Below are 22,251 nucleotides of genomic sequence, written 5' to 3' on the forward strand. Positions count from 1 at the left end.
GGCATATCTTAGGTATATAAAATACGCTACGAGGGGGAGGGGTTCAAACATTGGTCAAACATATACTACGTCATTTATGGATGATCCCCTATCGATCAATTGAAATCAAAATCGATCGAGAAATAATAAAATGGAAGAGAACAATCTTAGCTACGCAAATATTAATGCTGTTTAAAGGCTTGTAATAATTAGCAGTGCTGAATAAAGGCTTATTAGTGCTAGCGTAATTGGATTGAAGTTTAACCGTTGAAAGGAGGATTGCTTGAGTGTAGTTTTCAAAACTGCTTACAGGTGTAATGGCTCTAATGTTGGCCTGTGGATCTAAGATTGGGCCCTTCGCTAAAAATCTGCCTTTTTATCAATTTTATCTAGATGAACGCGTAATTGGGACGGTACTAATGGATATTTTTGGTTGCTATTGAAAATTTAGTCGATTGCTGAATTTATGTATGGGCCCAAATTAGGGACACTTAGGCCGACATTACATACATTTCCCCTATATGAAATACATATTTTCACGAAAACAAACGTTTAAAGCTCATCAACCCTTGACAAATATTATTTTTTTAGTGAATTGTAGAGTCGTGTAATTTGCACAACGATCATCAAGCTCATGAATTTACCTATCATCCTTACAACTTAGCATTATCAAGAATTATACGGCTCATATTCACCCCTCATGAGTACGTGCAAACCGATCGTGTCACCTCATATTTCAACCACTCCACTTCAAACCACTGCTGCGAAATTTTAATTCACACCTTCCTTCACCCGTCGCCCACTGACGACAGATATCCATAAACCACGAGCCGCCACGAGACGTCCGCCCCCGGTAAACTGCCAAAAACCCAACCATCACACCCCGTAATTATTCGTAAATCTCAATTGAAATCTAATCTAATCTCGGCCCCGGATACCACTACTGCTGCAGCAGGCAGACAGCCCGAACACACATGCAATCTGTTTCGCTCGCCGTCCCTTGGATGTCAGAATTCACCAGTCGGGAGAGTGTGAATAAAGTCCCCTCTTAGCCTATACAAGCACATAAACATGCAGATAGAAAAAAATAGAGGGGGAGTAGTAGGCCTGCGTCTCCGGATCGTATGCAAAGAGCGTGTGTCTCAAGAGCTTCTTGGATCGTTGACTTCGCTCCGAATTCACCTCCACCCTCACCAGGTACACACTGCCTTACGTATGCAAAATCCTTCTGTTGGGGGTAATAATGACTTTTTGGCCTGGGGGGCATGTTAAATTTTAATCCTTCGACAGCAACGGGGAACGAGGTTTCCTTCCGGAGGGCCAGATGTCAGATTTTTGCTACTGCTGCTTCTGCAGTCTCTCAATTTAAGGGTGCGGGAAATTAAGGGAATACAAATGAAAGTAGACCCAAAGTCGACGGGCCCCATTCTGCTGGTACCACGGTACTGTGCATATGAATAATTAAAAGACTGCTTGTTTTTGGGACTCGGTGTAGTAAATTGCTGGTGGGTTATGAATAATTCAAATTGTTTCTTTAAGTGGAAAAGGAATCACAAATTTCAAAGCCTTGACAACTAAACTTTTGGATGAATCCGAATATGTGTGTATTGGCGACACTGCTGTCAAAATTGCTTAAGTCACTCAACAAGTATTTTACTATAACTTAGAAGTTGTAAAGTTGAATTATCTAGACAACATATTTAATTTCGCTGTTTGACAGTAAACTAACAGATGCCAAGATGTTGATTTTTTTCTAATGTAATGGCATTTATTTAAAATAGTTCCACCGTCTCAAAATTGGATTTCTCTTCCATTTTTAATGCAGATTACGAATGTGAATTTACCGCAATACCTTTAAAGAACCCAATTGGCAATCCTATTCCTCAAGCTTCCAGTAACCCCTCGTTTCAACACTTCATTCTGTCTCCTCAAAGCACCACAAGAAGCGTTTTGTTTTGATCCTGCTCAAAGCACGTCGTGGGGCCATTTTTCAAAACGCTTTCCTTTCTTCTCACATGTTGCCGCCCGCCAACAGCCTATCTTGCAGGCGAAATCACCTCGCAGGAACCCTCTTCTGCGGGCAGTAAACTTCTCTGCTGTTTTCGAATGATTCATCAGCCTGTGTGTTTTAAAACGTAAAAAGGAAACACTTGTCCCGCCATGACAACATCGCTAGAGTGGGTGGATGGATGGTGCTGCTAAATTGCAGGTGGCGCCTGCGCTGTATGCAAATTTGGTTGATCGAAAAACAACTGCCGTGTTCACAGACTTGAAGGCTAGACTACTTCCTGCCTTACCACTGGTCGCCAGTCAAGTTCAATGTTTTCAATAGTGAAGTTCACGACGACTTACAGCTACTATTAGAGAAGGGGTCGTCGAGCTCTCTTGCAGCAACGGTTGGCTGAGGCGGACAACATAGCACAATTTGTAAGTATTTTACCATCCAACGAAAGACTTCATTAGCGCTGCTGTTTTCGGAAAATATTGCCAAAAAAATGGCCATTTAGCTGGCGTCAGGGTTGTAAATCATCACCCAGCTGACAGCTCGCATGGGGTGTCGAATGATTTGTGATATTTGTTTTTGAGGTTGGTTATTCTTTCTGGAAAATACCGGAGATCTAGTTGTTACAATTTTTCGCTATGGCAACGAATTTCGGTGCGGGCATTGTTTTCGGACAGCATCCACATCCCCCTCGGTGATTTATGGCGCGCCAAAACCGTTGTTTACGTTCTAGTGTCATCTGTGCTGGTGCGATCGAAAATGGACTGTTGGATGATTTACTGACTGACTGCTGAAAATCGTTCATTTCCTCTGCTGTAGCAGCAGCAGCACGAAAACAAAAGGGAGATACACGTCACAAGTACGGATCATAACCTCATTATATATATACCAACGCGAATGTGTGTCTGTTTGTCGTTGGCTTGGTCGCGTGGTAACCCTGGTCGAGGGGTGATTCGCTAATTTGCTCTTGGCTTTAGTTTTGGAAAATGGAACTTGCTTGATTACCGAAATTTCGCTTCAATTTGCATATATGTGGAAAAACTAACGACACCAAATAACCTTTGAGCTACCCCTCGTTTCCGGGTAATTTTCTCCAAGTCAAACTCAGCTGTGGTGGAATTGGATCATTACGGTCAAAGCTCCATCCGCCGTCGTCTCGTCGTCGCGAGTACATGAATAGCTGTAAAACAGCTGACCTTGAATCACTCTTATTTTTCTTTTGTTACCTTCCGATGCGGGCTCGTCTGTAAATAAAATAATTAAAAACACACCGCGTTTCATCGCATGCAGTCGTTTTCGTAAGCAGTAGCAGCAGCACTAGTCTCAAACGGGTTCAAAAGCGAAAGCTTTTGTTTTGGTGCCTCTCCTCTGCAGATTTATTTTGGGTTCTTTTGTTTAACGCTTCTTGGTTTTTTGGTTCCTTCTCCAGGGGTGCTTGATGAACTGAAAACAAAAATTGGCGACGAGGTTAAGTTACTGCGTGAAATCAGCTGTTTGTTTATGACGCTTTGTCCAACGGATTTCTCAAAACTAAAAAGAAACCGGATCAATCATAAATACTTCAAAATCAATCAGTTGCTTCCTTTGAGTAAACTTTCTTTCCTGAAAAGCAAAGAAATTGCGCATTTTTCCTCTTCTCTATTACCAAAAAAAATCCGACACCCAGAATAGATCCCTCTCAATCCTGAAGCCCCTTTCTGTCATTTAGTTAATAATGCGCACGGAATTCACTTTAATGTACTTCTCCCTTCGCAGCAGAAAAAAAAAATCACATTTCCTTTTTCAAAATCCGAACAAAAGAGAACAAACCTGAATCGATTTCCGAAAAAAAAGGGGGATTCCACTTTTATTCGCTCGCGCTTCCAAGATTCGGTGTTTATGATTTATTGCACCACCGTGACAAATCAATTACGGTGTGACGCCTAAATAACTGCTATTTGGAAAAAAGAGTAACCTAACCTCAAATTTACGTTTCATTTTCCTTCTTCTTCTTCGTTTTCTTCCTACAGTTTGCCGCCTGGGTCGATGCGGTCATCTTTGTGTTCAGCCTGGAGAACGAGCAGAGCTTCAACGCCGTGTACACCTACTATACCAAAATGTCCCACTACCGGAACAGTTCGGAGATTCCGATCATCCTCGTCGGGACGCAAGGTTTGTTTGCCCCACAAAAGGCGGTTCCTGAATTGGTTTTACTTGACCTTTGATTCATTTCAGATGCCATCAGCGAACGATCGCCACGGGTCATCGACGATGCCCGAGCACGGAAGCTGGCCCAGGATCTCAAGCGGTGTTCGTACTATGAAACATGCGCCACCTACGGGTTGAATGTGGAACGAGTCTTTCAGGATGGTGAGTTCAGTAATCGAATGTTGCTCGGTGTGGCATCTTCCTAACTTATTACTTTGATTTAAAGCTTCGTAGAATGCAGGATGGTAAATTAGAAGATTTGAATATAATTTCGAAACTCAAACAGATAATAGGATTCTTGAAGATTCTCATCCAAGACTTTTCAAAGATTTCATATTAGGTCTTGGAAAATCTCAATCTAAACTCATGATAAAAGATTTCTTTCGGAAATGACGAATTTTCTTCAATCCTGATGATGTGTGGATTACCTGTATGAAGATAGAGAGAAAGATGAGTAATTTCCATTTAATTCTGCTACCTTATTTGCTTATCATTGCCCGATACGCGTATTTCGTCTACAATGTGCAAACTTCTTCAGTGTCTTGTACTTGAGTCGAGTACACTGAAGAAGCCTGTACATTTTAGACGAAATACGCGTATCTGTCAAGGATATGCAAATAAGGTAGTGGAATTAAATGAAATCTTCTTCGATTTAATATAAGATCATGTTTTGAGTATCAATATCGAATGTTCTGTGATTCTCAGTAAAACTGAAAAAAAATATTTTAAGGACATGATTGATAGAATCCACAAATGACCGCTATCACGACTGGTTTTACAAGGCAAATCAGTCATGACGACAACCATTTGTGGATTTTGCGGATCAGCCTTGTCCTTAACACTTACGTGTCTGCCCAAGTAACAATTTTGATTTTATGAAGGTTATGTAGACCATGATTTAGACTTGTAGCATGCTTTAAAACCACTATAAAACTTGAAAATCTGTGATTTCATTTTCTTGTCCGAATCTTGAACCGAATCGAAATTTCAACCGGATTGGATGCAACCTTTTGCCATAGAACTCAAATTTGTTCCAGTTTTTGGAACATTCCGAAATTTTGCGTATTTATTGAGGGGAACTGGAGGGTAAGTACCCTTGCATGGATAGTGGCAATGCTTTCATGGTACATTTTGGGCTTGTTACTTACTGATTTTTCATATGTGTGCGTCATGTCCACCTGTGTCCCTCTAACAGGATTGACACATTTTTTTTTAACTAGTTCGTTTATTTGGAAGGCTCAATCGCGTTAGCTTTACGGAGTCGATACTTCATTGTTCTTTGTTTGTAACAGAATTCACTTAATTCTATGTCTAGTAGGAGTTGGGTCGAATACTCGCGGCTTACTCGAGGTTAGAGAGGTACATTGTCGAAGGATAGGATCAGGGGAAGAGCTTGGGGGTAAGGTTTCGTTGTCTCATCAGAGCGTTGTCGCCAGTTTGAACGGTAGTGCGGTTCTAGTTTCGTCTGGAGTTCGACCGGCTATGGTGACCAGTGAGCAACGATGAGACTTAAACTCTTATACTAGACATTTGAAGAAACACATAAACCGACTGCATATAGCAGATATCGCGAGTTCCCAACACGTCTCTGATAGGAACATAGGGTTGTCTTCCTTGGGCCTCAAGGGTATTCAAAAGTCGCTCTCTGGTGGCGTCATTATCCGTACATTACCAAACTGCGTGATCGATGTCATCATAACCGTTTCCACACCGACAGATGTTGCTGTCCACGAGGTTTATTCTATTGAGATGAGCATCTAGCGAGTAGTGGTTAGACATAAGTTAGACACGCGAATGAAGTCACGACTTAAGTCCAATCCTTTAAACCACGTTCTCGAAGAAACATGGATCGACACATCAAATCACATGAAAATTTAGAAGGGCATATTGTCTTAGCCACTGGCCCTACTCTTGAACAGTCAAGCAGATGGCTAGCTTTAGAAAGAAGAGGAAGAAGATAATTTAGAAATAACATGGTTGGTTAGCATAATAAATACAAAGGACCCAAGAGGGATTCTGAAGAATATTAAGAAAGATTTCTTAAGTATTAGACATTTTTCTTATGTTTTCAAAACTCCTCTAGAGCTTCCTGCAGATCTTGTAACTTCTAGATGGTTCCCGATTTTTTTCCTTAAACTTATGGAACTGCCTTGCAAATCTGCCATAAAATCATCGGAACTTGCCTTAAAGTGGTTTCGCATTTTCCCGATGTTCATGGATCTTCCTTGAATAATCCGCAATTTACCTGAAACTCTCGGAACTTTACGAAAATTTCCTGAGTTTTTCAGAACTATAATTTCATTGGAGCTCACTGAACTGCCCTGTGGTTCCCTGATCTTCTCTGATGTTCGTGGAATTTTTCCAAAATTCTCGCAATTCTCCTGAAGAGCTTCTCTGTAGAAGTTCTATAATTTCATTGAAGTTAATTGAACTGCCCTGAGGTTCCCTGATCTTTTCTGATGTTCGGAGAATTTTCCCCCAGTTCTCAAAATTCTCCTGAAAATATTCTCTGTAGCTCGTAAATGAATGGAATTGGAATGGCACTTTACTAAGGTTTCCGGAAATTTCCTGAGTTTCCCAGAACTTCCAGTAGCCTTATAATTTCATTGGAGCTAATTGAAGTGCCCTGAGGTTCTCTGATCTTCTCTGATGTTCGTGGAATTTCCCCAAAGTTCTCGCAATTCTCCTGAAGAGATCCTCTGTATCTCTGAAGGTAATGGAATCGGAATGGAACTTTACTGAAATTTCCGGATATTTCTTGACTTTCTTAGAACTGCCAGAAGTCCTATAATTTCATTGGAGCTAATTGAACTGCCCTGAGGTTCCCTAATCTTCTCTGATATTCGTGGAATCTACCCAAAGTTCTCGCAATTCTCCTGAAGAGCTTCTCTGTAGCTCTGAAATGAATGGAATTGGAATGGCACTTTACTAAAGTTTTCAGAAATGTCCTGAGTTTCTCAGAACTTCCAGAAGTCCTTTAATTTCATTGAAGCTAATTGAACGGTCCTGAGGTTCCCTGATATTCTCTGATCTTCGGAGAATTTTCCCAAAGTTCTCGCAATTCTCCTGAAGAGCCTCTCTGTAGCTCTGAAATGAATGGAATTGGAATGGAACTTTACTAAGGTTTCCGGAAATTTTCTATGCCAGAAGTCCTATAATTTCATTGGAGCGGATCTTCTCTGATATTCGTGAAATTTTCCCAAAGTTCTCGCAATTCTCTTGCAGAGCTTCTCTGTAGCTCTGAAATGAATGGAATCGAAATGGAACTTTACTAAGGTTTCCGGAAATTTCCTGAGTTTTTCAAAACTTTCAGAAGTCCTATAATTTTGTTGGAGCTTACTGAACTGCCCTGAGGTTCTCTGATCTTCTCTGATATTCGAGGAATTTTCCCAAAGTTCTCGCAATTCTCCTGAAGAGATCCTCTGTATGACTGAAACTAATGGAATTAGAATGGAACTTCACTAAAATTTCCGGAAATTTCATGACTTTCTTAGAACTTCCGGAAGTGCTATAATTTCATTGGAGCTAATTAAACTCCCCTTAGGTTCCCAGATCTTCTTTGATATTCGTGGAATTTTTTCAAAGTTCTCACAATTCTCATGAAAAGCTTCTCTGTAGATATCCTATGATTTCATTGGAGCTAATTGAACTGCCCTGAGGTTCCCTGATCTTCTCTGATGTTAGTGGAATTTTCCTCAAAGTTCTAGCAATTCTCCTGAAGAGCTTCTCTGTAGCTCTGAAATTAATGGATTTGGAATGGAACTTTACTAAGGTTTCCGGGAATTTCCTGAGTTTTCAGAACTTTCAGAAGTCCTATAATTTCAATGGAGCTAATTGAACTGCCCTGAGGTTCTTTGATCTTCTTTGATGTTCGTGGAATTTTCCCAAAGTTCTCGCAATTCTCCTGAAGAGATCCTCTATAGCTCTGAAAGTAATGGAATTGGAATGGTACTTTAGTAAAGTTTCCGGAAATTTCCTGACTTCCTCAGAACTTCCAAAAGTCCTTTAATTTCATTGGAGCTGATTGAACTGCCCTGATGTTCCCTGATTTTCTCTGATATTCGTGGAATTTTCCCAAAGTTTTCGCAATTTTCCTGAAGAGCTTCTCTGTAGAAGTCCTATAATTTCGTTGGAGCTTACTGAACTGCCTTGAGGTTCTCTGATCTTCTCTGATGTTCGTGGAATTTTCCCAAAGTTCTAGCAATTCTACTGAAGAGCTTCCCTGTAGCTCTAAAATAGATGGAATTGGAAGGGAACTTTACTAAAATTTCCGGAAATTTTGTGACTTCCTCAGAACTTCTAGAAGTCCTATAATTTAATTGGAACTAATTTAGATTCCCTGATACTCTCTGATATTCGAGGAATTTTCCCAAAGTCCTCGCAATTCTCCTGAAGAGATTCTCTGTAGCTCTGAAATGAATGGAATTGGAATGGAACCTTACTAAGGTTTCCGGAAATTTCCTGAGTTTTTCAGAACTTTCAGAAGTCCGATAATTTCATTGGAGCTAATTGAACTGTCCTGAGGTTCTTTGATCGTCTCTGATATGCGTGGAATTTCCCCAAAGTTCTCGCAATTCTCCAGAAGAGATCATCTGTATTTCTGAAAGTAATGGAATTACTGAAATTTCCGGATATTTCCTGACTTTCTTAGAACTGCCAGAAGTCCTATAATTTTATTGGAGCTAACTGAACTGCCCTGCGGTTCCTGATCTCTGATATGCGTGGAATTTTCCCAAAGTTCTCGCAATTTTCCTTAAGAGCTTCTCTGTAGAAGTCCTATAATTTCATTGGAGCTAACTGAACTGCCCTGCGGTTCCTGATCTCTGATATTCGTGGAATTTTCCCAAAGTTCTCGCAATTCTCCTGAAGAGATTCTCTGTAGCTCTGAAATGAATGGAATTGGAATGGAACCTTACTAAGGTTTCCGGAAATTTCCTGAGTTTTTCAGAACTTTCAGAAGTCCGATAATTTCATTGGAGCTAATTGAACTGCCCTGAGGTTCTTTGATCTTCTCTGATGTTCGTGGAATTTTCCCAAAGTTCTCGCAATTATCGTGAAGAGTTTCTCTGTAGATGTCCTATAATTTCGTTGGAGCTTACTGAACTGCCCTGAGGTTCTCAAATCTTCTCTGATGTTCGTGGAATTTTCCCAAAGTTCTAGAAATTCTCCTGAATAGCTGCTCTGTAGCTCTGAAATGAATAAAATAGGAATGGAACTTTACTAAAATTTCCGGAAATGTCCTGAGTTTCTCAGAACTTCCAGAAGTCCTATAATTTCATTGGAACTAATTTAACTGACCTGAGGTTCTCTTATTTTCCTCAAGTTCTCAAAATTCTACTGAAAATGTTCTCTGTAGCTCTGAAATTAATGGAACTTTACAAAGGTTTCCGAAAATTTCCTGAGTTTTTCAGAACTTCCAGAAAACCTATAATTTCATTGGAGCTAATTACAGTGCCCTGAGGTTCTCTGATGTTCGTGGAATTTTCCCAAAGTTCTCGCAATTCTCCTGAAGAGCTCCTCTGTAGCTTCCAAGAAACTTTTGTCATCCCTGAAGCTCGCTTAAGGTTTCCAATCTTCTTTCTAGTTCTCTGTAGCTCCCTGAAATATTTCTAAAATTCTTGGAACTGTCTTTTATATTCCGGAACATACCCTTACAGATCATTAAACTTCCCCGAATGTCTGAATATTCCTTAAATTCTCGGAATATCCCTAAAGTTATTGGAACTGCCTGGAAGATCTCTGTACCTAGATTCCCAGAGCTTCTTGGAACTTATTTTAAGTTTTACAAATTTCCTCTAGGGAGGACATCTCTGAAGATTCCTTGACTTCCTGGAAGTAGACCTGTGCGCCGATCAAAATTGCGTCTGCGATGACGTGCGAAGTTTCTTTATGTTTACTTCTGTAAATTTTTTATCAACTTCTATGCTGCCGCTATTCGCATAACAATACCATGTGAATAGGAAATCCATGGAAAATTGGACTGTTATGCGAATAGCGGCAGTATAAAGGTCCATCAACTTCTTCCAAGTTTCTATTATTTATTATTAACTATTATTTTTATTATCTCAATTCATCCAAGATCTTAGAACATCTTTGTCCATCTACAAAGTTCAGAAATGACCCTGAACCTTTCCTATGAATATCGAAACAATGATCCCAAAACTTCCAGCAGTGGAGGCGAACCAGCCCCAGGCTGAAAGCCTCCCTAATAAAGATAAATCAATCAATCAACTTCCAGCATTTTCTTAAGTCAAACCTCAAAGTTTTAAAAAGTATGCTTAACGTCAGTATGTATGAACTATTATGAAATTCCCATAACTTCTACAAATTTGGAAGAATTACTAAGAAGTACCTTGAACTTAAAAAAAATCTCAGAACTAGTTTTGCGAAGTTTCTCGAAATGGTACGCGTATGTAGTACTCTTGACAAAGTTCTTAGAATTCCTATTAACTTCACGAAGTTTTCTGAACTTTTTAGAATTTCGTTGACTTTCTGCGATATTTTTTAAAGTTCTTCAAAGTTTCCGGAATTTTCACGGAATTAAGTATAATAATAAATAATTTCATTAAACAAAATTCCCTTAACTATAACAAGGTTTCCCAAACTGTTATGAGGTTCCCAATTCACAGACTTCAAAGACCTTCAAGAAGCATCGTAGAACTTATGAAAGCTTCGTAGACATTAATTGAAATGCAATGAAATTTTGAAAATATTCTAGAAGTGCAGCCATTCAGACAAATCAGCTAAGTTTACAGATATCCAGCAGACTTTGTGGGAGTTCATTAAACTTCTTAGAACTTCGGTGAAATTCAGTTGATCATGAAACTTTAGATAATGTTTTGTAGAAGTTCAGAATAAATTGTTGAACTTCATCAAATATTGCGATAAACTAGCGACCTTTATAGAAATTTATCGAATTTTGTAGAAAATCAAGGAACTATGCTGAAGTTCAGTGATTTTTCTTTAATCTTATTAGTGATGTTCACAGGATATCTTCGAAATTCAGGAAATTTTAAGCTAATTTCGAAGAGAATAAAATCCAAGAAAATCGTAGAAATTGAGTGTGCTTTGTAGAAATTCACGAGAAAACATTATACAACTGGGAACCTTATAAAAGTTTGGGAAACTTCGTTCAGTTTAAGTGAATTTCGTTTAAATTCTAAGAAGATCCTTGAACATCAAAAAAATCTCAACACTAGGAAGTTTTGCGAAGTTTCTCGATGTGATACGCGTATGTAATTCTCTTGACAAAATTCTTAGAATTCCTATTAACTTCGCAAAGTTGTCTGAACTTTTTAGAATTCCGTTGATTTTCTGCGAAATGTTTTGAACTTCTTCAAAGTTTCTGGAATTTTCACGGAATTTCTTGATCTATTTTAAGTAATAATTAGTGAAGTTTTTCAAATTAAACAAAATTCACTTAACTACAACAAGGTTCCCCAATCCTGTTCTGAAGATCCAAATTCATAGGCTTCATAGACCTTCAAGAAGCATTGTAGAACTTATGGAAGCTGCGTATACATTCATTGAACTGTGTTGAAGTTTTGAAAACATTCTAGAAGTACAGCAATTCAGAAAATTCAGCTAAGTTTATAAAAGCCTACTTAAAACTTCAGAGACATTCAGTTGAACATGAAACTTCAGATAATTTTATAGAACTTAGCAAGTTTCGTAGAAGTTCAGAAAAGTTTGTCCAATATTGCGATAAATTTAGCGAAATTAAACGAATTTTGCAGAAAATCAAGGAACTACGCTGAAGTTCAGTGATTTTTCTTTAATCTCATTAGATATGTTCAGAGGACATTTTTGTTTATTTTTATAGAATTTCCCAAAAGTTCATTTAGCTTCAACGTTCTGAAATGTTTAAAATATCATTTGGAAATTCTGTAAAAAATCTAGAAGTTTTTAGGAACTTCAGGGCAATTTGAAGAAATGCAGCTAACTTAATAAGAATCATGAAAATTTCGTTTAATTTAAGCTAATTACGTATATATTTCAGGAACTTCGTAAAACGTCATAGCAATGGTGAGATATTTTTTTTAATTCAGCCAAAGTTATAGAAGCTCCGCGAGTATTGTAGAAGCTTATCATGATCTTCAGAACTGTAGGTTTTGATTGTGGTACTTTCCGGAAGTTTTAGGAACTTCGTTTCGCTCAGAACTTTAGAAAAATCCGTAGAAAGGGTTCAAAGCCATTCCTAAAGCTTGGAGGTCATGGGTGATCTAACATCCTGATAGAATTGGGAGAACTATAAAATATTGAACTTGGAAGTGATGGAAGCTTGTAGAAGATGAGAAAATTTTCAGGAAATAAAGCTAAGGAAACTTTGCAGACATTCAAGGATCATTAGAGCAATTTTCTGCCCCTCAGAATTTTTTTTTGGCAGATGACACCTCCGCCTAAAATAATAATAAGGATCATCAGAAACTAGTTGAACGCCTTAACGTTCTTAATGCTCTTGAAGAAGAGTCCAAAACATTTCCAGAAGTTCTGGAAACTTTCCCAATGTTCCCGCAGTCTGTTCAAGAAACGTCCCAGAAATTCTTGGAACTTCTTCAAAGTGTTTCATATTTTCGTGAAGTAATTAGGACTGCCCTAAAGTTCTTGGAACTTCCCTGAAGTTCTCACTATTCTCCTGATGATGTTCGTGGAATAGCCGAGAAATGTATGGGACTGTTCTGAATATCTCTGGACTTCCTTGAAATTTTCGAACCAGCTTTAAGGTTTCCACTGTTTTCCCTGAAAGTAAAGCATGTTGGAATTAAACTGAAGTTTTAAGAATTTTCCATCATTTAACGTAACATAATTAAACTTTCCTGGAGTTTTGGCAACTTCTGTAAAGTTCCTGCTATTTTGCAAAAGTCAATTGAACTGCCCTAAAGGTCTCTAATCTTCACAGAAGTTCTAGAAATTGCTCTGGAGATTTTTTGGAATTATCACAGAGTTTCCACAATTTTGCTGAAGTTCCTCTGAACTTCTTTGAAGTTTTCTTCACGTCCTTGAAGTTCTCTGTATATTCTTGAAGTTCTTAGAATTTCTCCAAAGTTTCATCAGTTTCCTTTAAAAAAAAAGTCAAAATACCAGATTTTAAAAAATTTGATGATTCCGGTACTTGGAAAGTACCAGATTCTGGTACCATCAGATGGAAAATATCTTAGTTAATATGTCATTGTAGATGCTGAACTCCGAATATTTTTTTCAATACAGACTCAGGCTTCGTCCTGGATTTTGAGGCTTAGAAAAATGTTCATTAATTTTGAAAATTTGTCGATATCTCAGACTTCGACATTTGTTTGAGATCCCGATCTTCGGAATTATTGGGCCCTTGAAAATATCAAGACGCTGTCATCAGAACATGTGTTGGTCTTTTTTTTTATAGGGATTTCAGAACAAATAATTTATCACCGATGAACTTGGCGTGGACAGTTTAAAGAGACATTATTGAATAGAGCATTGAACTTGGTTTCATAGCCTAGTTAAACAAGCCGGAGGCAGCGGGTTCGATTCCCGATCCGGTCGAGGGAATATTTTGGATTGGAAATTTTCTCGACTTCCCTGGACATAGAGCATTATTGTGCTATTGCCACACAATATACAAATCCAGCATTGGTATTGGCATCGAAAGCTCTCAATTTTAACAATTGTGGAAGTGCATTTAGAATACTAAGTTGAGAGCACGCATTAAGCTAATATGCGATAAGCAATAAGCTTGAAATGCGAAAAAGATGAAGAATGAACGAACTAGCCTTTGACCACCAATTACTGAACTTAGAGAAACTTTTAAGATTCTGGGACATTGCAAGTTATGCAAGATTTAACTTCAAAAAGATTCCAATTCCCAGAATTGACCAAGAATAATCAAGATTCTCAAACTTAAAAATAAAAATGTGCCGGACTTGAGGTGTTTAATAATTGTGTTTAAGACCTTGGACTCCGATATCAACGAATTTTAAAAATTTAAATTTTAAATTTTCGTTAATCTTTGACTTAGAAAAATATGCGACTTTTCAGATTTAGAATTTTTGTCGATATGCCGAACTTAGAAGACAAATTATTTTTCAAGTTCACTATGTTGATTTTTTTCGAAAAACAATTCTAAATCTGAAAAGTCGTAAATTTTTCTTAGTCAAAGATAAACGAAAATTTGTTGAAGTACCTTAATTTTAAATATAATTTTTGCCTGGGTCTTGCCATAATCTTAGTCCAATATAAATTAAAAATCAATTGTTCCAATTTTAAGGCTCTGGTACTGTAAATATTTTTCCATCTTATAGGACTGAGACAAATATTGGAGTTATCGAACTTTGAAAAAATAAAATAAAAGAGATCTTCGACACACAAAAATTAAATAATTGCTTATATATTGAGTTGAGCCAAGAAATTAGACCAACATATGTTTGGAGAAATCTGGCAAAGTTTGAAATCAATGAAAATAAATTTAAAGGAAAAGATAAATTGTAAATAGGCAAATACAAAAATTTAAAAAAAATAGGTACTTGCAAAACTGATGAAGACAATTTCAGGATTTGACAAACTTATCACCAATATAGGATCTCAGAAAACTAAAATTAGGAGAATGAAAAGCATAATGAAATAATCATAACAGAGTTTGTTAAGACTCTTAAACTTAGATCAAACGACGTCTTTCTGCATTGAAAACGAATCTTACTCAGAGAGTGAGTTACATTTACTCATTCGTATGGAGCGTAGGCTACTCATGCGCTGAATCACTTACGCTTTTAGAAATTTCTCCATTTGAATGAGTAAAAGTGACTCATTCTCTAAGTAAACGTGACTCACTCTCTGACTTGGCCTCGTTTTCAGTGTTGTGTCCAACCGTTTCGGTTCGTGTCTCAACCGACATGCAAACGGTTGCTTAATCAAATACAGAAACCGGCATAACATCCTTTTTGGGCATTGATCCTTATAAGGACTAGAGCGTATCCCTCTGTCGGCCATCCCTCAAACCATCGTCCTTCGTCCTTCGCTTGCATGTGTAGCACGCAATGCTTCGGAGGGCACAGACACCAACCTCTTGTAGGTACGTGTGTACGGATGAAAGTGGGAATAAACATAAATGGGGGAAGGAACACATAGCAGCATATGTACATAATAAACAAAACACAAAAGGTACCCGTACATAATTCGTAGAAACGGGATGCGGCGTGTCCTGTATGAGTGCGCCATGGCAGCATATGCAAGTACTACAACACAAACGTACACTGCCGCAGCGAACGAGTCTGTTCTTTATTGCGCTTTGTGTTTGGACGGTTTGGTTATGTTTTCGAATTGCTGATGTTTGAATCACTGATTTCGCGTACATCTACGCTCAAGGAGATGCCTTTCTATCGAAGATATTGTACACCGATCAACTGTAAGCATTTGGGAAAATCTAATTCTAATTGTGCAATTTTCGCCCATTTCCATTTCAGCCTGCCAGAAGATCGTTCATCAGCGTTTATCAACCGGTTCGGTAATCACCCCAACCAACTCGCGACCAACGACGCCTCAGGGCACTCGGCTGGGGGTGGCCAGCTTTCATCCGACCGTTCCTAGTCCCACCAATGGGTTCTCCTCGTCAACGGGAAGCCCAGCCAGTGGACTCACGATGAGCAGTTCCTCACCAAGCCATCACAATTCAAATTCCCAACAGCAGCAGCAGCAACAGCAACAGCAGAATCAGGGAAATATGACCCTCCCGCATCGGCACCACGTTCTTTCCGCTTCGAGTCATCACATTCCTATCAAAATCAGCTCAGAGTTGTTGGGAAATGAAACTCAGCATCTGAGCCTATCGCAGAGGGATTCCCATCCGCCGCAGAAGTGGGGAACGATCTCGCATGGAACCTCCCAGCAGACCCTCCTGGCGCTGACCAACGAGAACAACAACATTGCAAAGTTTGTACCGCCAAGCCATCCGGTGTCGAGTGACAGTATGCAACCGTTGGGATTGATACCGCCATCGGGGAAGGACTCGGGGGGTGGTGGTGGAACCGGTAGTGGTGGGGGAGGTAAGGATAAGGAACTACCGACGCCAACCTCAACCCCGACCACGTCGAGGAAGAGCCGGCGAAGATCGAATCTGTTCATTCCTTCCTCGTCGAAGAAGGAACAACAGGATAAGATAAAAAATGGCGAACTCGGTAGCGGACGGGCCATCCCGATCAAGCAGGGTTATCTGTACAAACGAAGCAGCAAGTCGCTGAACAAGGAGTGGAAGAAGAAATATGTTACGCTTTGCGACGACGGACGGTTGACGTACCATCCCTCGTTGCATGACTACATGGACGACGTGCACGGGAAGGAGGTGTCGCTACAGTACGTCACGGTTAAGGTACCGGGACAGAAACCTAGAGGCTCGAAATCGATCATTACCAACAGTGCCCTGACGGGAGCGAATGCAGCACCGGCCATGAATGGGAAGATGACCGGATCGATAGGATCACAGGGAAGTAACAGCAATGGGTTGACCGAGGGTATCGGTGGCTTATCGTTGGCCAAGGACCGAAAGCTGACGGAGAAGGTGCTGCTGACGGCATTCGATACCCTCAGGGAACCGGTGAAGTCCAATTCCCAGACCAGTGGGGACGAAGGGATTGTAATCAGCAATAGCAACTCGCAGAGCTTCATCGGATCGGATGGCAATACGAGCAAGCTGGACGCCCAGACGCCGAATGTCAAGAAGCGACACCGCCGGATGAAGAGCAGCGGCGTGGGGAAGAACAACGAGTATGATGGTAGGTTTATAATGAAACGTGCGGGTTTTTTTTTTTTCTTCTACTAAAATCAACGATCTTTCCAATCAACGCAGATTCCGATGGGTTCGAGTTCTACATCGTATCGCTGGACAACAAGCAGTGGCACTTCGAGGCGTCCAACTCGGAGGAACGGGACGAGTGGGTGTCGGTGATCGAGCAGGAGATTTTCAAATCCCTCCAGGGCATCGAATCGTCCAAATCGAAACCGCTGAATCCGAGCGACATTGCCTCGATGCAGTCCATTCGGAGCCGGGTGCCGGGCAATGGGTACTGCGTGGACTGCGATTCGCCGAGTAAGAATTCTAGAGCATGCAGCAAGCTGGGCTCAATACTAAATTGTTGATTTTTTGTTGTTGTAGATCCCGAATGGGCCAGTTTGAACCTGGGTGTGCTGATGTGTATCGAGTGCTCCGGTGTGCACCGAAATCTCGGTTCGCATATCAGCAAGGTGCGATCTCTGGGGCTGGATGAGTGGCCGTAAGTATTTGTTACTTCTTCGTTGGTGCTTCTTAGTAATGTTGAGATTGTTTGTTGTTTGCAAGTGAAGTCAAAATATGTAATCCTGACGATTTACGGCGAATTTCAAACCCACTCCTAAGTAGACTTTCAATTAACCGGGAATCGAAAATAACAGGGGAAAACCTATTCTTAAAATGTTATACGGTGTAGAATCTAAACGCACATAAATGTATAAAAATTAATAATAAATGTAACGTCAATCAAAGGCCTCAATGTGATTCTTGTTAGCGTTTGCCTTCTCTAGGGAATAATTGCACTTATTGCTACCCAGTTCTCTGGGACAAGCCCGCTTTACTTATTTCTTAAAACATTTGTTATCACCTCGTCAATGGTGTGATTGTTGAGCAACGTTTTGATGCTATCATCCTCCATCGTGAGGGCAAAGAGAATCTTGGTGTTTTCACGCATGCGGGTGCTACAATCCCCGACTTCGGCATCCGCTGCCGGTTTGTCCACGTTTGATTACGTCGCTCAGGACATCCTGTACGGGAGCCGTTGGCCAGCCAAACTCCGTTAGCACTTCTTCATCGATCAGCACACACTAAAGCTCCGACACTTTTTTCTGCAGGGCATCATCACTCAAAAAGATGGGGATGGATTCCTCCTGTTCGACCTTGATCCTGGTCGGTGGCACTGCCGGAACACTATCAGCCTCTGCGGCTCGCTTACGCTTTTTGCGCTCTTTTGGTGGTTTCTCGACTAATCCAGACGCAACAGGGATATCCAGGCTGACCGGTTTTTCGGCAATTGGAACTAGGAGGGAATTTTCTTCGTTCGACGGTATATCTTTAGGTTTTACCGAAATACTCCGTTTCTGTTTCTTTATTTTCTTTATTTCAACCGCTACGGGTACAGGTTCAGGTTCAGGTACAGGTTCGAGTGTGGGTTCCAATTTTGGCGGTGCTATTTCCACTACATCCAAAACCTTAATCTCCTTTTCTTTTTTAACTACCTTAGGTTTTCCATTGATATTCACCAACTCGATGTCTTCAAGCGGCGTTATTTGATAGACTTCTCCGTGGATTTCCAGCATTTGTTCGTCCTCTTCGGGTTCTACTTCTTCTTCTTCCTGCTCGTCGAATTCTTCTATTTCTAACAGAACCCGTTGTTTTGGTGGAACATCTATGGTGGAGTCATCCTTTTCAGAAATGACCAACATTTCTTCAGGACAATCACGATGACGTGACCTCATATGTCTTCGTAAACAATCTTTACGTATGAACTTATGTTTGCAAATGGGACATATCCATGGTTTTCCACCTCATGGGTTCGCTGATCCAGCTTAAGCGCCGTTCTGGACACGAAAGATTTCCCACACTGCGGGCAGGAATAATTTCCTGAAACACTGTGCGTGTCCGGGTGACGGCTGAGATCCTCCTTGCGGGTGAATGTTTTCGAACAGATATCACATTCCATTGGAGCTTCCTTCCGGTGGACGTAACGAACGTGTTCCTCCAAACGCACTTTTCGGTTGAATGAGACTTTACATTCGTCGCATTCGAACCCTTTCCCGCCGGTGTGATGGAACATGTGCGAACGAAGCTGCGTTGCCTGGATGAAACGTTCACCGCAGATCGTACACTCGTGCGGTTTTTCACCGGTGTAGGTTTTGCGATGCCTGTTCAACGTCTCCCGAGTCGTGAAGGTGGCCGAACACTGATCGCAACGATAGGGACGTTCGCCGGTGTGCGATCGACGGTGCTTTCTCAACGCTCCGGTGGACGGAAATGATTTCGAGCACAAATCACACGGAAACGCTTTCTCCCCGGTGTGGATACGAATGTGAATGTTCAGTAAAGACGATTGATAGAACGCTTTAGGACAGTACGGACACTGGTAGTCACGTTTCCGTTTGCCTTCGCCCATGTGGAAGCGAAGATGCTCCCGTAGGTTATCGAAACGTGTGAATTCTTTTCCGCACACTTCTCAGGGAAGTAGTTCTTTGGGAACTTCCCCGCAGCCGGAGTGATTCTCCGGATTCGGATTGCAGTACTTAAAAAACTCCTCGCCCGGCTGGGCAATCATGGCTGCATTTTTCTCCTTTTGTAGAACATCGTTGAACTCGATGATCTTCTCCCGGCATGTTTGCGTATGTTTTTTGTAAACCTCGGGTGATGTAAAAGTTACATTACAAATTTTACATGTCCTGCCTGGTTTCATCTCAATAATCATTCTTCCATCCTTGGTTGCCACCAGATTTGGTTCGGAATGTTCTTCCGCCAGCGAATCGACATTCAGACCCTCCGTGTCCTGGGTATTTTCGTCGACCTGCACCAACTACACATCTTGCTCGGTAGCACCGGACACATTTAAGCGGAACTTTTTTCCCTTCTTAACGTGCACTTGTATTTCCCGGGACATGGTGGCTCTCTAGCAGATGCACTGGACTTTGCAATAAACTGAAATTAAGTCACACAATTTTGAACAACGAAAACCGAATAAAACTCAAAAACGAACCAGAAAACCAGGGAAGAAAATAAATTATTATCGCCGTTTCGTCACATCGCACTTTGACTGCCTATTTGCCAAGTCCTAGAGCTAGGGATTTTTTCTAAATAATTCCAGGTTTCCAAGTTTCAGACAGTATGCGTTCCGTTAACTTTGCTATCTCAAAAGCTTTCTGATGTCCTATGTCCGGCACTTTGAGTAACTTTGTATTTTTTGAACTTTGAATGCTTTTGTTACAGACGCCAGACAATTCTTAAACCTAATGCATTTGAAAAAATTACACAGCGTTTCCAGTGTTTGACCCCAATGCAGTAGGAAGGTTAAACCAGGTTTCACTATATGGGTAAACCTGGTTCAAGATTTAAGCGGAGGTGTTGAAATTGGCCCTTATAGTTTATCTCAGAATTTTCTAGGCATTATACACAGGATTCCCGTGCTTCACACCAGAATGCTCCGGGACTGTTTTTCAGATTTCCTTTGAAATTCTTCTCAAAAATGCCGTTGAGAGAATCTCTTTGAATTTTCATGAATTTTTCATTGGAATTCTTTGGAAACTCTTGTTAGAATTCTCTTGAAATTTTCTTACGAATCTTCCTGGAAATCTACTCAGAATTCTTTGGAGATATGTGCAAAATTCCCTTTGAATTATCACCTTTGCATTCATCCTGGAAATCCATTAAAAACCACTAAACATTCTTTATGTGTCTCCTAGGAATTCCCTTGAAACTAACTTCAAACTAGCTTGTAATTCAGCCAAGAATTTTATTTTTGAGCTACATAAAGACTGGAACGCGCAAAAATTGGTCGACAAAAAAATCGTTTCTTTCAGTCAGAATTCATATCACAAAAATCTTGTTATTTTTCTTTTAGTAGTTCAATTAATTTATTTACAGGAAAAATGTTCGTTTATTCTTTTGGTTTGCCCCGAATCTGAACTGCTGTGTCTTTCGCTCAACTCCATTAAATTTTGCACAGTGGTCGCATCGACCTTATTCGCCGCCGAACGCCAGTTAGATTTAAACTTCTGCTCGCGTTTTCCATGGATTAATTAGTTTTTTTTTTAGATTCCGTTCGAGCAAGGCCCAATACCGTTCGATAGCGTGGAGTTCTGGGCTGTTGGGATGGTTGTGGTATTTGGGTACCACAACCACGTTGTTCGCATCGTACCATCGTATGTTGCTTTAGGAATGGTAGCAGCCGCTTTTCCAGGCACTCCTGGACGTAGATCTCTTGATTGATGGTTCCCGTAGTAATGAAAATGCCGCGTTTTAGATATTTTTTCGGGAACTACGATAGTTTGATGGTTTTGAAAATTTCAGCCACCTTCCATTTTCCTGATGCGGTATAAAACTCCTGTCCCGGAAGCTGCTTGAAATCCGCCTTCACATAAAGGGTGATACGGTCAAAATTTGGTTAAGGGAAAACGCGTGTAAATCGGTGAAATCGTTTATTTAAAAAATCAAATTAAATTTCTTTTTCAAGTTCAATTAGTATAAAATTCAGGAAAAATATTCAGTTAGGCTTCCGCTTTTCCAAATCCGAATTTCCGGGCCTTACGCTTGACCCCTGCCATCAGATTTTGTACAGCCACCTTGTCCACCTTCTTCGCCGCAGAAAGCCAGTTTGCCTTGAACTGCTGCTCGCCCTTAGCAGTTTTTTTGGTCTTCTTTAGGTTCCGCTTGACAATAGCCCAGTATTTCTCAATTGGGCGGAGCTCTGGCGTGTTGGGAGGGTTCTTGTCCTTGGGAACCACCTGCACGTTGTTGGCGGCGTACCACTCCATGGCCTTTTTACCGTAATGGCAAGATGCCAAATCCGGCCAAAACAGTACGGAACAACCGTGTTTCTTCAGGAAAGGCAGCAGACGTTTATTCAAACACTCTTTCACGTAAATTTCTTGGTTGACAGTCCCGGAAGCTATGAAAATGCTGCTTTTCAAGCCACAGGTACAGATGGCTTGCCAAACCAGATATTTCTTTGCGAACTTTGACAGTTTCATGTGCTTGAAAACATCTGCTACCTTTCCCCTTCCTTTTGCCGTATAACACTCCTGTCCCGGAAGCTGCTTGTAGTCGGCTTTGACGTAGGTTTCGTCGTCCATTACCACGCAGTCAAACTTCGTCAGCATCGTCGTGTACAGCCTCCGGGATCGCGCTTTGGCCGTCGTATTTTGTTTATCATCGCGATTTGGAGTCACTACCTTCTTGTAAGTCGATAGTCCGGCTCGTTTTTTGGCTCGATGCACGGTTGTAGACGATACACCCAGCTTATTTGCGGCATCTCGGAGAGAGAGGTTAGGGTTTCGCTTGAAACTACCGGCAACTCTCTTTGTCGTCTCAGCGGCTTCCGGTTTTCGAT

General features: G+C 40.6%; 1 protein-coding gene and 1 pseudogene across 3 annotated transcripts in view; one reads left to right on the forward strand and one right to left on the reverse strand.

Moving 5' to 3' along the window:
- CenG1A (Centaurin-gamma-1A) overlaps positions 1-22,251 on the forward strand; it is a 462,307-nt gene that overhangs the window by 435,533 nt on the left and 4,523 nt on the right. For 2 of the 3 annotated variants that reach the window (XM_065223458.1, XM_065223466.1), the window contains exons 3-7: positions 3,991-4,132; positions 4,196-4,330; positions 15,601-16,905; positions 16,980-17,219; positions 17,286-17,403. In XM_065223458.1, coding sequence (XP_065079530.1) covers positions 3,991-4,132; positions 4,196-4,330; positions 15,601-16,905; positions 16,980-17,219; positions 17,286-17,403 — 1,940 coding nt within the window. Of the gene's footprint in view, positions 1-3,990; positions 4,133-4,195; positions 4,331-15,428; positions 15,528-15,600; positions 16,906-16,979; positions 17,220-17,285; positions 17,404-22,251 lie in introns of those variants that run through there. The other variant, XM_065223471.1, reaches the window with a different exon arrangement.
- LOC135702317 (zinc finger protein 883-like) lies at positions 17,618-19,470 on the reverse strand (annotated as a pseudogene).

The sequence above is a fragment of the Ochlerotatus camptorhynchus genome, unplaced genomic scaffold (assembly GCF_037179485.1).
Source record: "Ochlerotatus camptorhynchus isolate MF236.1 unplaced genomic scaffold, CSIRO-AGI_Acam_v1.1 ptg000017l, whole genome shotgun sequence".
Classification (NCBI taxonomy): domain Eukaryota; kingdom Metazoa; phylum Arthropoda; class Insecta; order Diptera; family Culicidae; genus Ochlerotatus; species Ochlerotatus camptorhynchus.